The sequence below is a fragment of the Neomonachus schauinslandi genome, chromosome 3, assembly GCF_002201575.2.
Source record: "Neomonachus schauinslandi chromosome 3, ASM220157v2, whole genome shotgun sequence".
Taxonomy (NCBI): Eukaryota; Metazoa; Chordata; class Mammalia; order Carnivora; family Phocidae; genus Neomonachus; species Neomonachus schauinslandi.
In genome coordinates, this window is record NC_058405.1 from 72,889,989 (window position 1) to 72,904,578 (window position 14,590).

Consider the following 14,590-nt stretch of genomic DNA (forward strand, 5'->3'; position numbering starts at 1 on the left):
TTTAAAGATTTTATTTATTTATTTGAGAGAGAGAGAATGAGAGAGAGCACATGAGAGGGGGGAGGGTCAGAGGGAGAAGCAGACTCCCCGCCGAGCAGGGAGCCCGATGCGGGACTCGATCCAGGGACTCCAGGATCATGGCCTGAGCCGAAGGCAGTCGCTTAACCAACTGAGCCACCCAGGCGCCCAGAAATCCTGCTATTTTTGACAACATGAATGGACCTTGAGGGCATTATGCTAAGTGAAATTAGTCAGAGAGAGTAAAACAAATACTGCATGATCTCACTTTTATGTAGAATCTAAAAAACCAAACCCACAGAGAGAATGGATTGGTGGTTGCCAGAGGCATGGGTAGGGGGCGGGAGAAATAGGTGAAGGTGGTTAAAAGGTACAAACGTCCAGTTATAAAATAAGTAAATTCTAGGGATGTAATGTATAACATGGTGACTATAGTTACCAGTACTCTGTTATATATTTAAAAGTTTCTAAGAGAGTAGATCTTAAAAGTTCTCAGCACAAGAAAAAAAATTGTTCCTATGTGAAACTTATTGTGGTGATCATGTTGTAATGTATACATATATCAAATCATTGTGTTGTATACCTTAACCTTATACAATGTTATATGTTGACAATATCACAATAAAACTGGGAGAAAATACTGTCAAAACTCAATAATAAGAAAATAAGCACCCCAATTTTAAGAGATTTGATGTGGGCAAAATATGTGAACAGACACACTGCCAAAGAATATATGGTATGTCATAGAAGCATCCGAAAGGGTGCTCAACATCATTAGTAGGAAAACAGATATTAAAACCACAATGATTTATTATATACTTACCACAATGGCTAAAGTTAAAAATTCTCATCATGCCAAGTGTTGGTGAGGATGTGACTTCCACAGCTGGAATTCCCATACAATGACAATAGGAATATAAAATGATACAACCTCTTTGGAGAGCAGTTTGGCACTTAGAAAGAGACATAGACACCTCGCCTATGACCTGGGTGCCCCAATCCTTGGTATTTAGTCAAGAAAAATAAAAGCATATGTCCATACCAAGACTTTTATACAAATATTCATAGCAGTGTTATTTGTAAGAGGCTAAAAGTGGAAACAATCCAAATTCTATCCACACATAAATGAATTAAAATATTGTGTTGTATCTACATAGTAGACTACTACTTGTCAGTTAAAAGGAATGAACTACTGATATATACTACAGTAGGGATGAATCTAAAAATAATACAGAGTGAAAGAAGCCAGACAAAAAAAGAAATTTCATACTATGTGATTCCGTTTACATGAAATTCTGGAAAATTCAAGCTAATCTATGGTGACAGAAAGGAGATCAGAGGTTGCTTGGCATGCGGTTGCGGGGTGAGTAGGAGGGAGGGATTACCAAGGGGCATGTGGAAACTTCTAGGGGTGAATAAGTTCACTATCTTGACTATGATGACTGTTTTACAGACAGATTTGTATTTACATCAAAACTTACCAAATTATACACTTTAAATTATGTTCAACTTATTGTGTATTAATTATACTGAATAAACTATTTGAAAAAAGAGTAGGGAGATAAAAACACTAGGAAGTAGGGCAGGGAAGGTTCTTAAGCTCTCTTTAATCTTTTTATTCCCCTTGGTCCCTTGAAATTGTTCTTACTTGATTTCTTTTTTTTCCTTTCTTTTAAAAGACTAGGGGCTGGGGCACCTGACTGGCTCAGATGAAAGAGCATGCAACTTGTTGTTGTTGTTGTTGTTGTTTTAAGATTTATTTATTTATTTGAGAGAGAAAAAGAGAGCACGAGCATGTGAGTGGGGGGAAGGCAGAAAGAGAGGGAGAGAATTCAAGCAGACCGTTAAAAGCATGCAGCTCTCAATCTCGGGGTCATGAGTTCGAGCCCCACGTTGGGTGTAGAGATAGCTTAAAATAAAAAGAAAAGGAAAGAAAAGACTAGGGGCTATATTAAGGGAAATCAAAAACACATAATGACTAAATGCTGATGAAATTGTCGTAAAACAATTACATTCTCACCTTACATGTGGCTATATAAATTGGTATAGCACCTTTGAAAAACCAAATGGCAATGTATATCAAGAACCATTTAAATATATCCTTTATATATGTTTATGTCCTTTAATCCACTAGTTCCATTTCCAGAAATGTATACTAAAGAAATAATATATTTTTTAAAGATTTTATTTGACAGAGAGGGAGAGAGAGCATAAGCAGGGGGAGTGGCAGGCAGAGGGAGAGGGAGAAGCAGGCTTCCCGCTGAGAAGGGAGCCTGATGTGGGACTCGTTCCCAGGACCGTGGAATCATGACCTGAGCCAAAGGCAGATACTGAGCCACCCAGGCACCCAAGAAATAATATTTTAAAAGTGAAACACTTAGATAAAAAACCAGTGAAAAGCTTAGTGTAGTATTTTATTTTATTTCATTTTTTCACAGATTCATTTATGTATTTATGTATTTATTTATTTATTTATTTATTTGAGAGTGAGCATGCACATGCACATGAGCAGGGGGAGGGACAGAGGGAGAAGGAGAGAGAGAATCCCAAGCAGACTACTGCTGAGCGTGGAGCCTGACACCGGGCTCAGTCTCACAACCCTGAGATCATGATCTGAGCCAAAATCAGGAGTCTGATGCTTAACTGACTGAGCTACTCAGATGTCCCTTAGTGAAGTATTTTAAATGGCAAGAGGGCAAAAAAAAAACCCCCTAAAATGTATAACAGCAAGGGAATGATTAGGTCATTTTTTTTAGTGCCACCAAAGGAAAGCAAATCAATTGCATCTAGTACCATAAGAAGTGCTTATATATTATTTTCAAAATCAGAATATAAAATGATTTCTACTCGATTAATGCAATTAGTTAACTATGTTCACAGATGGGAAAGGTTCTAGAGAAATGAAAATGGTTTATTTGTTAGGATGTCAGGATTTAGGGTGAATTTTCACTTACAGTTCTACTTGTATTGCTATGACTTCTTTAATAAGTAATAAAATAATAAAGACAGATGAAAACAAACCAGTGAATGTGTCTTAATATGTAGTTCTCATAGCTACGATACTGAGATTTTAATCAGATTACACGGTACAAAGATGGGGGCGCCTGGGTGGCTCAGTCGTTAAGCGTCTGCCTTCGGCTCGGGTCATGATCCCAGGGTCCTGGGATCGAGCCCCGCATCGGGCTCTCTGCTTGGCCGGGAGCCTGCTTCTCCCTCTCCCACTCCCCCTGCTTGGGTTCCCTCTCTAGCTGTCTCTCTTTCTGTGTGTCAAATAAATAAAATAAAATCTTTAAAAAAAACAACAACAAGGTACAAAGATGGTTGAACACATACATTTACCTTCCACCAAGAGTTCACTCAAATGACAAAATTTTTTAAAGACATAAACTTAAAAGGACAAAGACACTGGAGAGGCAGAAAATAAAATTTAGAGAGATTTAAAACACATGAAGAAAGCTGAATCAAAAGGTGCAGGATGAGAAAGCTGAAAAGCAACCTGATTTCCATTGTAGGACACCCCAAAAGAGCGTAAGTTGCCAGCACCAGCTCCCAGAACCTGGGCAGCCAACATGAGAGAGGACTCTTCTCTGGGGGATCTGGATTAGCCCATGAGAAAATCTAAAGGTAACCATATAGAGAAGATGGGGCAGCAGGTCACACGGTGCCCACAGAGCTTACAATGAACACTTTGGACTTCATTCTTATATATGAGCACACTGTCAAGGATCATCAGTCATTTGGGAAAAAAACATCCAAATGCTAGAACAGAAAGTGAAGGAGAGAGGAAGAATCAAAGAAATAATTCAAGAAAACTTTTCCAAAGAGAAGAATATGAGTTTCTGGATTGAAAAGGCCCACTGAGCATCTAGCACAATGGATGAAAATAGACTCTCAGTATGGCATATAATTCTAAAGATTTTAGTGCACAAAGAAAAGATTTCACAAGCATCCATAAAGAAGAAAAAATTGCTTGTGTGCAAATAATATTCCTCATTTGCTCTACCCTTATTAAAAATGCTCAGGAGCATAGTGGACAGGACTGCTCTAAGTACCTCTGTTCCTGATTTATAGTAAGACTTGCCTTTTATGAAATTATATATCATACATACTTTCCTGTTGGCCTCCTTTGCCTGATTACATTTTGTTTTGTTGTTTTGTTGTGAAATGAATACATACTTTCTTTTCAAGGTGTGCATGTATCAACATCATTGTCTTTATTTTGTTTTACAGTTGTTTTTTCAGCAATGATATTTGAGACTATTACAAATCAAGATCTGCCTGTGATCAAGTGTGTTTTAATCAATCATAAGAACAATGATTCATCACTGGGGATATCATCATCGTATCCCATGGTAAAGTAATATTAAAATTCTAACTTTAGCTATTTTCTCTAGAGGCCATATTTTGTAAGCTATCAAGGCCTACCATGGCTATATGGGTTTTTCTTTTTGTGTATTTAAAAATATTATGTACTCATATGCACTCCATTTCATCCAGAGTCATGTTCTCTCCCAGTTTGGATTCAGGAAAGACACAGATACTCAGCATGAATAAGTAACAGGAATTACCTTTGTAACAGGAATTACCCTTTCTCCTTAAAGAGAATCCAGGCTTCTCCCTCAAACCCGAGTCCCTAATTTCCAACTGCCTCCTGGATCTAGATAAAAACAGGTTTTCCATTTGCTCATTAAAAACCACCTATAGGGGCGCCTGGGTGGCTCAGTTGGTTAAGCGACTGCCTTCGGCTCAGGTCATGATCCTGGAGTCCCGGGATCGAGTCCCGCATCGGGCTCCCTGCTCGGCAGGGAGTCTGCTTCTCCCTCTGACCCTCCTCCGTCTCATGCTCTCTGTCTCTCATTCTCTCTCTCAAATAAATAAATAAAATCTTAAAAAAAAAAAACCACCTATATAATTTATTTCATTTCTATTTTCCCAAACCTGCTCCAGTATTATACTTGTATTAATTGATTTCTGTTTATGGGCCTGTCCAGTTCCCAAGCTTGAAAGGTCAGCATTGTTTTGGACTACTTCCTCTCTTTACCTTCACATTCGGTCAGTTACCAAGTCTTGTCAATTTCCTTTCTTTGATAATTCTCATATAATCACCTCATATTCTCTGGTCTCACAGCCACTTCCTTCATTAACTCCCCCATAATCACAATAATATCACAAGTGGCTTCTTCCTTCTACAGTTCATCTCCGATGGGGCTGCCAGACTGTTCTTTCTGAAGCACGGCTACATCCTTTACTGCCTGCCTTAGAACCTTCAGTGACTTCCCATTAAACTGACATGCAAATTGCTCCATCATCTGACTCTGGCTCCTTCAGGTTCCAAATTTGTTTTTCATTACCCTTCTCCTTCATGCAATTCATCTAACAGCTTAGGTATGTACTCAAAGGAAGGAAGCTTAAATAATAGAGAACTGAAAATATTAGAAATATATAACAAAAAGTGAATATAAAGTAGCCAATTCCATGAACATTTCCAGGTAAGGATTCATACCAATATATATAGTCAGTCTGCTTTCTTCTACATAGACAAGAATACATAAACACATAACATACACTGCATGATGCCCTGGGGACTTCACTCCCCACCCCCTTAAGATCAGAGATATTAAAAATATTCTCAAACTTAAAACATAGTGTGAAATAGGTTTCTGTAACATTCTACGTGAATGGAAAACTGATTTAACACATGATTTTTTTTTTATGCCAGAAGCATGGCTGGTTTTAATTTTTTAACAGATACTGGCATCAAATAATTAAGATATTTTGCATACACAGTATTTCATTGTGAACCAAAAATGTTGGTATTATTTGCTATGCTGTTTTAAACTTTCAGTGTCTTTTCAACTTAAGAAAATAGCTGCACACATTTAAGTGTTTTCTTATAAAACACAATCTTTAAAAAAAGCTAATAATTGGTCATGGTTCCTAGTGTTAAGTCCTGCGTTATTTTTTTTCATATAGTATAAGTTATATTCTTATGCAATATTTAGGATCGTATTAAGACCTAGTAGCTCTCAAACAACATTAAACAGCTAATCCTGCAAATCCTAGATGAAGCGAAGATGAGCAGTCTGCACAATGTGCTTTCACCTTCCTGAAGTTGAAGCTGCTCCTTTGGGGCATTTTCCCACCTTAGTGGGAAGTGTATTGTTAGGGAAGCAGGGCTCTTTAAAAAAATGGTTTTGATTTCTTCCACAGTTCACATTGCTCAGATGAGACATCTTTCTGAGACTCTTACAGTTCAGGAGTGTTTTGTGTTTGGGGGTTTTTTTTTTTTAAGATTTTATTTGTTTATTCGACAGAGAGAGACACAGCGAGAGAACACAAACAGGGGGAGAGGGAGAGGGAGAAGCAGGCTTCCTGCAGGGCAGGGAGCGCGATGTGGGGCTCGATCCCAGGATCCCAGGATCCCAGGATTATGACCTGAGCCAAAGGCAGATGCTTAACGACTGAGCCACCCAGGCGCCCCCAGGAGTGTTTTGAATAACCAAACATTCTGGTAGACAAAACTTGCCAATGTAACTCTAATAAATAAGCAACTACATCTTTAGCTGTATTACCGATATAACCTGGAACCAAAATAAGATGATTTTACTGTTCCTACAATCCACTTAATTGTTGTTTAAAATCTGAATGTTTTCACCATTTATCATTTCTGTTTGAAGAAGAATGTGGTGTATGCTGGGTTTCTCCACTGCAAAGTTACTCTTTTTTTCTTTGTAATTAGCAAGTATTTGGGGGAAGATGCAAATATCCCGTTTCTCCTCTAATTTTCACCTGCTGATTTTAGCACCCATTGGTGGATCTTGCCTACAACAGTTATTACTGTGATGTTTGCCTAATGGTGATTTTCTTTTTCCCTTATTCCCTCTACATGTCTAAATTGGAGTTGGGTGAGGAAGAGCTATCTCTTCTCTCCATTTTATTTATTTATATCAGTATGGACTCAGAGATATTTATTTTATTCTATGACTTATAACCCAAGACTATCAATTTTATTTTGTTGCTCAGATTTGTCCAGCTTTGGCCATTGGGAGCTACTTCATGATGACTTCTGTGTCCTTTCAACTTGTGTCCAGTTTTCTCAAGCACTTCCTTACTTCCTGGTGCTACAATATAGTTCAGTCTCATCTTGCATTTTTCCTTACCATAGCCCTGGAATTAGCCACTTCTCCAAAGAAGCACTGGTTTTTTGGAGGATAGTATATAGAAACCAAGGTCTAAGAGCTGGGTTTGCTCATTGCCTCTGGGCCCTCTAGGAAATGTATGTATGTATACTACCCTCCCCCCCCAACACACACAACACTATTTATCTCTTTATCACCTCTACATCTACCTACTTACCTATCTTATATCACCATAAATTCGTGCTGATAATTCTGATCTCAATTCAGCATCAAAGGGTTTATTCTACCTTTTCCTCTTTCCATATTTGTACTTCTGTCTCTGATAGTAAGAAACCTGGTTCTCATTATCTATAATAATTGACTTATGTAAACCTGGTATATACATAAACTAATTTCAGAATTGCTAACCCACATTCCAGTGAGAAACAGATTTACTAACTAGAATACAGTCTTTGTGTACAATTCTTTTTGTCTTTAATCTTACAGTATCCGATGTATTTTTCAGTTACTTATTTTAGTTCTTTTCTTTCTCACCCCCTTCACCATGGTTACGTTATTTATCTGTAATATAATTAAATTTTTTTTGGTATTCCATTTTGAGTTCCCCCAAAATCCTGGTTGGTTTTAATTGTTTATTTTTTTGAATATGTGAAACATGATTATGGTCCTAAAATCCAAAGGCATATAAAAAGATACACTCAAAGAAGTATTACTCCCTCTTCATATCTATAACCAAGTTTCCATCCTTTTCCCACTTACCCCTTGTATGTAGCCAATCCCTTCAGATTTTTTTTTTTTTTTTTTAGAGAGAGAGAGAGAGTATGTGCGGGTGGCAGGGGGAGGGGTAGAGGGAGAGAGAGAATCCCAAGCAGGCTCCATGCCCAGTGTGGAGCACGACAAGGAGCTTGATCCCATGACCCTGAGATCATGACCTAAACAGAAATCAAGAGTTGGATGCTTATCTGACTCAGCCACCCAGGTGCCCCCACTTTAGATTATTTTTTATCTTATTCCTAGATTTCTTGTGCACAAATGAGCAGATACATGTGTATTTTCTCAATCCCCTTCTTTCTTACATGAGGTGTAGTGTACATGAAAGTTTATACTTTTTTCACTTTTCTTCACCTAACAGTATATCCAGGAGATCACTCCAAATCAGTTCATGGACATTGTCCTCATACTTCTTTATAGCTGCATAGTACTCCATTACATGGAAGTACCATGGTTTATTCAACCACTCTTCTGTGTATGAGCATTTAGGTGGTTTCTAGTATTTTGCAATTACTTGTTTATAGGTATAGTCCTTGAAGTGGGATTGCTGGCTCAAAGGATGAGTGCACACGTAGTTTCATTAGCTATTACCAAATGTTCCTCCAAAAGGGTCACACTGGCTTGCATTCCTCCAGAAATGTATGAGAATAGCTGTTTCTTCACAGCTATTATTCACACAATGTGTTGTCATACTTAAAATTTTGGGCAGGTTGATAGATGAGAAGTGTGATATCTCAGTGTTGTTTTAATTTACGTCTTATAATTATAACTGAGTTTGAACATTTTATTCATATCTTCAAGGTCTAGTCTTTATATCTTTCTTGGGTTAATTGTCTATTCCATTCTTTTCCCCACTTTTCTACTGTGTTTTGGTCCTGCGTCCCTCATTGTTAAAAAGTTCTTTATATATTGGGGGTATTTTATTGGTAATATATGTTGCAAATATTTTCTTCTAGTATGTCAGATTTTTTAATTTTGTTTTGTTTTGTTTTTACTCTATTCTGTGCCTATCTTTTAAGATCCAGCTCAATTTCTGGACTTCACTTAAGCCTCCCCACCCCCACCATCCCAGCTTGGAAGTTACTTCTCCCTCCTCCAAAGTTCCAGGGCACTTAAATTTACCTTTCAAAGTAGTTGGTATCTTTTTATGGGGCACATCATATTTCGCCTGGTGTTTTAGCTATTCCTTCCTACTAGATGTGAAACCCTTTAAGGACAAGATCAATGTCTTTTCTTCCTAGTCCCATAGTGCCCAATAGATGGTCTAACACTTATCAGATATTGAAAAAATGAACTTATCAGTTACTTGCCGAAAAAATGGACAAGTAAAACCAGAAGTATGGCTTATGATCAGTAGCAGAAGACCTACCCTGCTCTTCACCTGAGGAAGCTTGTGGGTATCTGTTTGTGTGTATGCATGCACATGTGTGTGTAGGCATACTATGTTACGTGTTTGGAGGGTAGGAGGTGAAGGGTCTGGAGATAGAAGTTGCTACCACACCCTCCTTTCAGTATATCTCAATTACTTAAAGCAGGCAAGAAGTGTGGTGGTGACAATGAGCCTATGGGGTATCTGCCCAGAAAATATTTAGGTTTTTAAATTCCCTCTAACATGGATACCAATTTACTATTACTATGTAGACCCTTTTTTTTTTTAAATTATTTTTTAAAGATTTTATTTATTTATTTGACTGAGAGAGACACAGCGAGAGAGGGAACACAAGCAGGGCAAGTGGCAGGCAGAGGGAGAAGCAGGCTTCCTGCTGAGCAGGGAGCCCGATGCAGGGCTCGATCCCAGGACCCTGGGACCATGACCCGAGCCGAAGGCAGACGCTTAACGACTGAGCCACCCAGGTGCCCCTATTCTGTATAACTTTTTTTTTTTTAAAGATTTTATTTATTTATTTGACAGAGAGGGACAGCGAGAGAGGGAACACAAGCAGGGGGAGTGGGAGAGGGAGAAGCAGGCTTCCCACGGAGCAGGGAGCCCGATGTGGGACTCCATCCCAGGACTCTGGGACCATGACCCGAGCCGAAGGCAGATGCTTAACGACTGAGCCACCCAGGCGCCCCTACTATGTAGATTCTTATCTACATACCAATAATCACAAAAACAGTCACCTTTGTATTATGAATTTTATGACTATTGTTTGTATATTAGTTTGTTAGAGCTGCTACACCAGAGTATCACAGCCTGGGTGACTTAAAAAACAAATTTATTGTCTCATAGTTCTAGAAGCTAGAAGTCTGAAATCGAGATGTCATCAGGGTTGGTTCTTTCTGAAGGCTGTGAGGGAGGGATCTGTTCCAGGCCTCTCTCCTTGGCTCATAGAGGTTCATCTTCATATTCACATGGTGCTCTTCCTGGTGCACGTCTTCTTCAAATTTCCTCTTCTTATATGAACCCACCCCAACAGCCTCATTTGAACTTGATTACCTGTGGAAAGGCCTTGTGTCTAAATAAGGTCACATTCTGAGGTAGTAGGGGTTGGAGTCAACACCTGAATTTCAAGGGGACACAATTCAACCCATAACGGTATGTAAAACATATTGGAAATGCAGCCTACAGTTATCTATCTTTTTTTTTTAAAGATTTCATTTGTTTATTTGAGAGAGAGAGAACACAAGCATGGGGAGAGGCAGAGGGAGAAGCAGACTCCCCACTGAGTAGGGAGCCCGACATGGGGCTTGATTCCCAGGACCCTGAGATCATGAGCTGAGCCGAAGGCAGGCGCTTAACCGACTCAGCCACCCAGGTGCGCCTATCTCTTCTCTAGAGAATTGTAAATAATGGGATTTTCAGTCAGTAATGTGTTCTCCTGTGTTGCGGGCGGTATGTCAACACGAATCTATTTGATAAAGGTCCCAGCTAAGAGGGTGTAAAAACATGCACTAATAGTGAATTCACCTTGTTTCCACACAGGCGTCAGAACCCCCGGAAGACCTCGGGTGCGCCTTGAAGCCTGAGAGCACAGAGGGAGTCTATGGAGCAGCAGCTGTGGAAGTGGACATGTTGGCATCCATCACGCTGCAAGTACTGGTCAACACCCCAGGGAACATTTCCTGTCTCTGGGTCTTTAAACACAGCTCCCTGAATTGCCAGCCACACTTTGATTTACAAAACAGGTAAGTGGGGAGCACCCACAAGGATTTGGGGAGGAAAACTTCCCTGCATAGCATGTAGTTCATATGGAGTTTCTTTTCAACTGTCTATCCATAGCCATCGTGACTCTTATCTCCAGTGAAATAATGAACTAAAAATATAGTTAGGGCATGAATACATGGCATTATGTACTTATCAAACCTATAGCATGTATAACACAGAAAGTGAACTCTAGTGTAAACTATGAATTTGAGTTAGTACCAATGTTGGTTCACCAATGGTAACAAATATACCACACCTAGGCAAGATGTTAATAATAGGGAAAACATGTGTGTGTGTGTGTTGGGGGGGGAACATATGTGGGATCTCTCTGTACTTTCCACTCAATTTTTCCATAAATCTAAAATTACTCTGAAAAATAAAGCCTACGAACTTAAAAAATTACATATAGATATAGTTAGGGCCTAAGAAGGCAGTGAGTGGCTGGAAAAATGTAAAACAAACAGTGAAAGAATATTTGGGATTTTTACAGTGACTTGTTTTTTTAATTGGATCTTGTCTTAAAGATAAAAAGTTAGAAAATGTCCATTACTTTCTACTTCAAGTAGCCAGAAGCTTCTTTCTGGGAAATGCTTGGGGAAAGAACATTTGGTTTTAATCTCTTTTGTTTCACAACACGATGAGCAGAATTGCCGGTGACATCCACAAAGTATTTTAGTAAGAAATTGATCTGGGTATGAGGAACGTGGGTCTCATGATCCAGAAAAATATCTCAGCCAAGAATTGTGATGAATGGCCAAGTCTGTATCTAACTCTGAGCTGATTGCTGCCCCCTGCTGTCTCGGTCCCTCTTGCTGAGACCAGATAGGGGCAGGAAGAAAGAGGCACAAGTCATTCAAATGCCCACTCGATAATTCTAAGGCTACTTTTCTCTCCAGTTCTTGGGGGTGTTCTGGTGCCCCAGGGTGTAGAGGACGTTCTGTCTTTCCAGGAACAGTCAGTAAGTGGTACCCAAATGGCCTACAGGGGGTATCCTGCCTGACTGATGTGTGGGGAGGACATCTCTGTGACTGACTTGTACCAAATTGTTTGCATTTGTTTCTTTAAGGTCAAACAAACCCATAAGTAATTTTTAGGATAGTGGCTATAATTCTGAAGTTTGGTTCCAAATCTTGGAACACATTCATTTTCCTTTCCTCTTTTGAGACTGTATTACTCAACTTCTGTTTTTTGGTTATTTGTACCTTGGGGTTAAACCAAAGCACTCTTCTATTAAAAATTTTGGCTTAAAGAAATGTTCTGGTAATCTTACTAAAATTTTATGCCACAACAGTTCTCCCTGGATTGAGACCAAAAAGCAAATGTAGGGTTCTTGTCATTCCATGAGAGGTTGCTTTCTTTGATTTAGGACCGACGGTCCCATTTGTTAGTCCACATTATAGGTCTTATGTGGATTAGTTAACTTAGTACCAAAACTATTTAGCAGCTTGTCCACGGTAGAGAATTACAGAAATTTAGCTCTGGACTCATGGCCAGAAAGCTTGAACACCTAGGCTTTGATCACTGTCTTCCAGTTGTGTATGATATGCATTAAGTGTTCACAAATGATACCAGGAGAACAAATCGTTCAGAGAAAGAAAGCACATCACCAGAATATCTGCAGGCACAAATCAAATACATATCCTACTAACGTATTGTCAGTATGAACGCAAGCACAAGTAATCTCAAACCAAGCAGCTTAGAGCTCTACGGCGGGGCAGGGCGGGGCAGGGCAGGGCAGGGCGTCTCTGACATAATGTGCACTTGGATTGCCTGGGGACCTTGTTCAAATGCTGATCCTGATTCAGTGGGTCTGGGCAGGGCCTGAGAGTCTGCATATCAGTCAACACTCAGCTGAGGCTAACACTTGGAGAAATTTTACACTCTGAGTAATGAGCATCTAAAGGTCAGGAAGTGTAAATTTACACCCAGCATTACTCAACAAACTATTAGAGAATATCGTAAGCTTTAATGAGAACAGGTATCACCGAACACATCGAAGTTGTTTCTTGGAAAAGATTGCTCCCAGCCAAATTTATCTCTATCGGGTATCTAAAAAGTTAAAGGCCAAACACTGAGCCATCTTTCTCCTTACATATTATGTGATTTTCTCCTTTATATAGGATAATGCCTTGTGTTAGATTTTGCTTGAATTCTTTCATCTACAGAGAGAGTCACACAAAACAGAATGTTCCTTATCTCTGTATATCTTGCTCATACAGTCATCTGGGTCCGCAAGTGGGGAACTGAGACTGGTGGCCAGGTGACTGAGCAACATGACTGTAGAGATGCTTGTCGCTGAGAGGAACGGTCCGTTACTACTGGTGGGAGTGTACCCCCAAGCCTGTGCATTTTGGGATGGGAGATATCTCCCCCCCCCCCCCCCCCAGAGGCCCGAGAAGCACGAGGTGAAGGTGCTGGAATGGAGGTCCCTCACTCTGAAGGGAGGGCTTGGATTAAGTCAGAGTCAAACTAACGAGGCTCCGGTGGAGTGAGAAGCTGCCAGCCCCCTGTGCCACAGTCAGAGATGGAATGTGGGGGCCCCCTGAGCCGCCCGCTGACTCAGGATGAAATTTTATGTTTTAGTTTCACACGTTTTCCAAAATAACCAGTTCTCTTTCTTGTTTTTTTTTTTTTTCAGAGGAGTTGTTTCCATGGTCATTTTGAAAATGACAGAAACCCAAGCTGGAGAATACCTACTTTTCATTCAGAGTGAAGCTACCAATTACACAGTATTGTTTACAGTGAGTATAAGAAGTAAGTGCACCTTGCTACTCAGTATTCCATTGTACCAGCTGCTGAGGACAGAATATTCAGGTTTCCCTCAATATGTAGTTGAATGGATTGAATTCGCTTCAGCCATCCATATAACCCATTGACACTCTCTGGCATAACCTGTGGACTATCAGAATGAGCACTCTTGAAAACCCAGGACACTCTCTGTTCAGCCCTCCCCAACCCCCATCTTTTCAGTGACATGACTGACAGGGAAGAAATGGAAAACATTTTGACCTTGACCTTGGAGTTAGAAGTCCTGGATTCTTGGGCGCCTGGGTGGCTCAGTTGGTTAAGTGACTGCCTTCGGCTCAGGTCATGATCCTGGAGTTCCGGGATCGAGTCCTGCATCAGGCTCCAGTCCCGCATCGGGCTCCCTGCTCGGCGAGGAGTCTGCTTTTCCCTCTGACCCTCCCCGCCATGCTCTCTCTCTCTCTCTCATTCTCTCTCTCTAATAAATAAATAAAATCTTAAAAAAAAAAAAAACAAATAAAAGAAGTCCTGGATTCTTATTCTGGATCTGTTCCTACCACCTTAGGCAGGTCACTTAATCTCTCTGAACCTCAAATTTCCTATCTGTAAAATGGGGATAAAAATACATACCTCACGGGATTGTAAGATCTTCGCACCGTCCGCTAGAGCTCTCTGAGATATGAAAATGTCTGTGTCTGTTCTAACAAGGTAGTCGCTAGCCACACGTTGCTATTGAACACTTGACATGTGGCCAGTGTGACTGAGGACCCCA

At 40.0% G+C, this 14,590-nt stretch overlaps 1 protein-coding gene across 1 annotated transcript in view; it reads left to right on the forward strand.

Moving 5' to 3' along the window:
• Positions 1-14,590, forward strand: part of FLT3 (fms related receptor tyrosine kinase 3) — a 72,525-nt gene that overhangs the window by 17,571 nt on the left and 40,364 nt on the right. Inside the window, exons 2-4 of the mRNA XM_021678258.1 lie at positions 4,249-4,370; positions 10,852-11,054; positions 13,712-13,827. Of these exons, the coding sequence (XP_021533933.1) occupies positions 4,249-4,370; positions 10,852-11,054; positions 13,712-13,827 (441 nt within the window). The remainder of the gene's footprint in view (positions 1-4,248; positions 4,371-10,851; positions 11,055-13,711; positions 13,828-14,590) is intronic.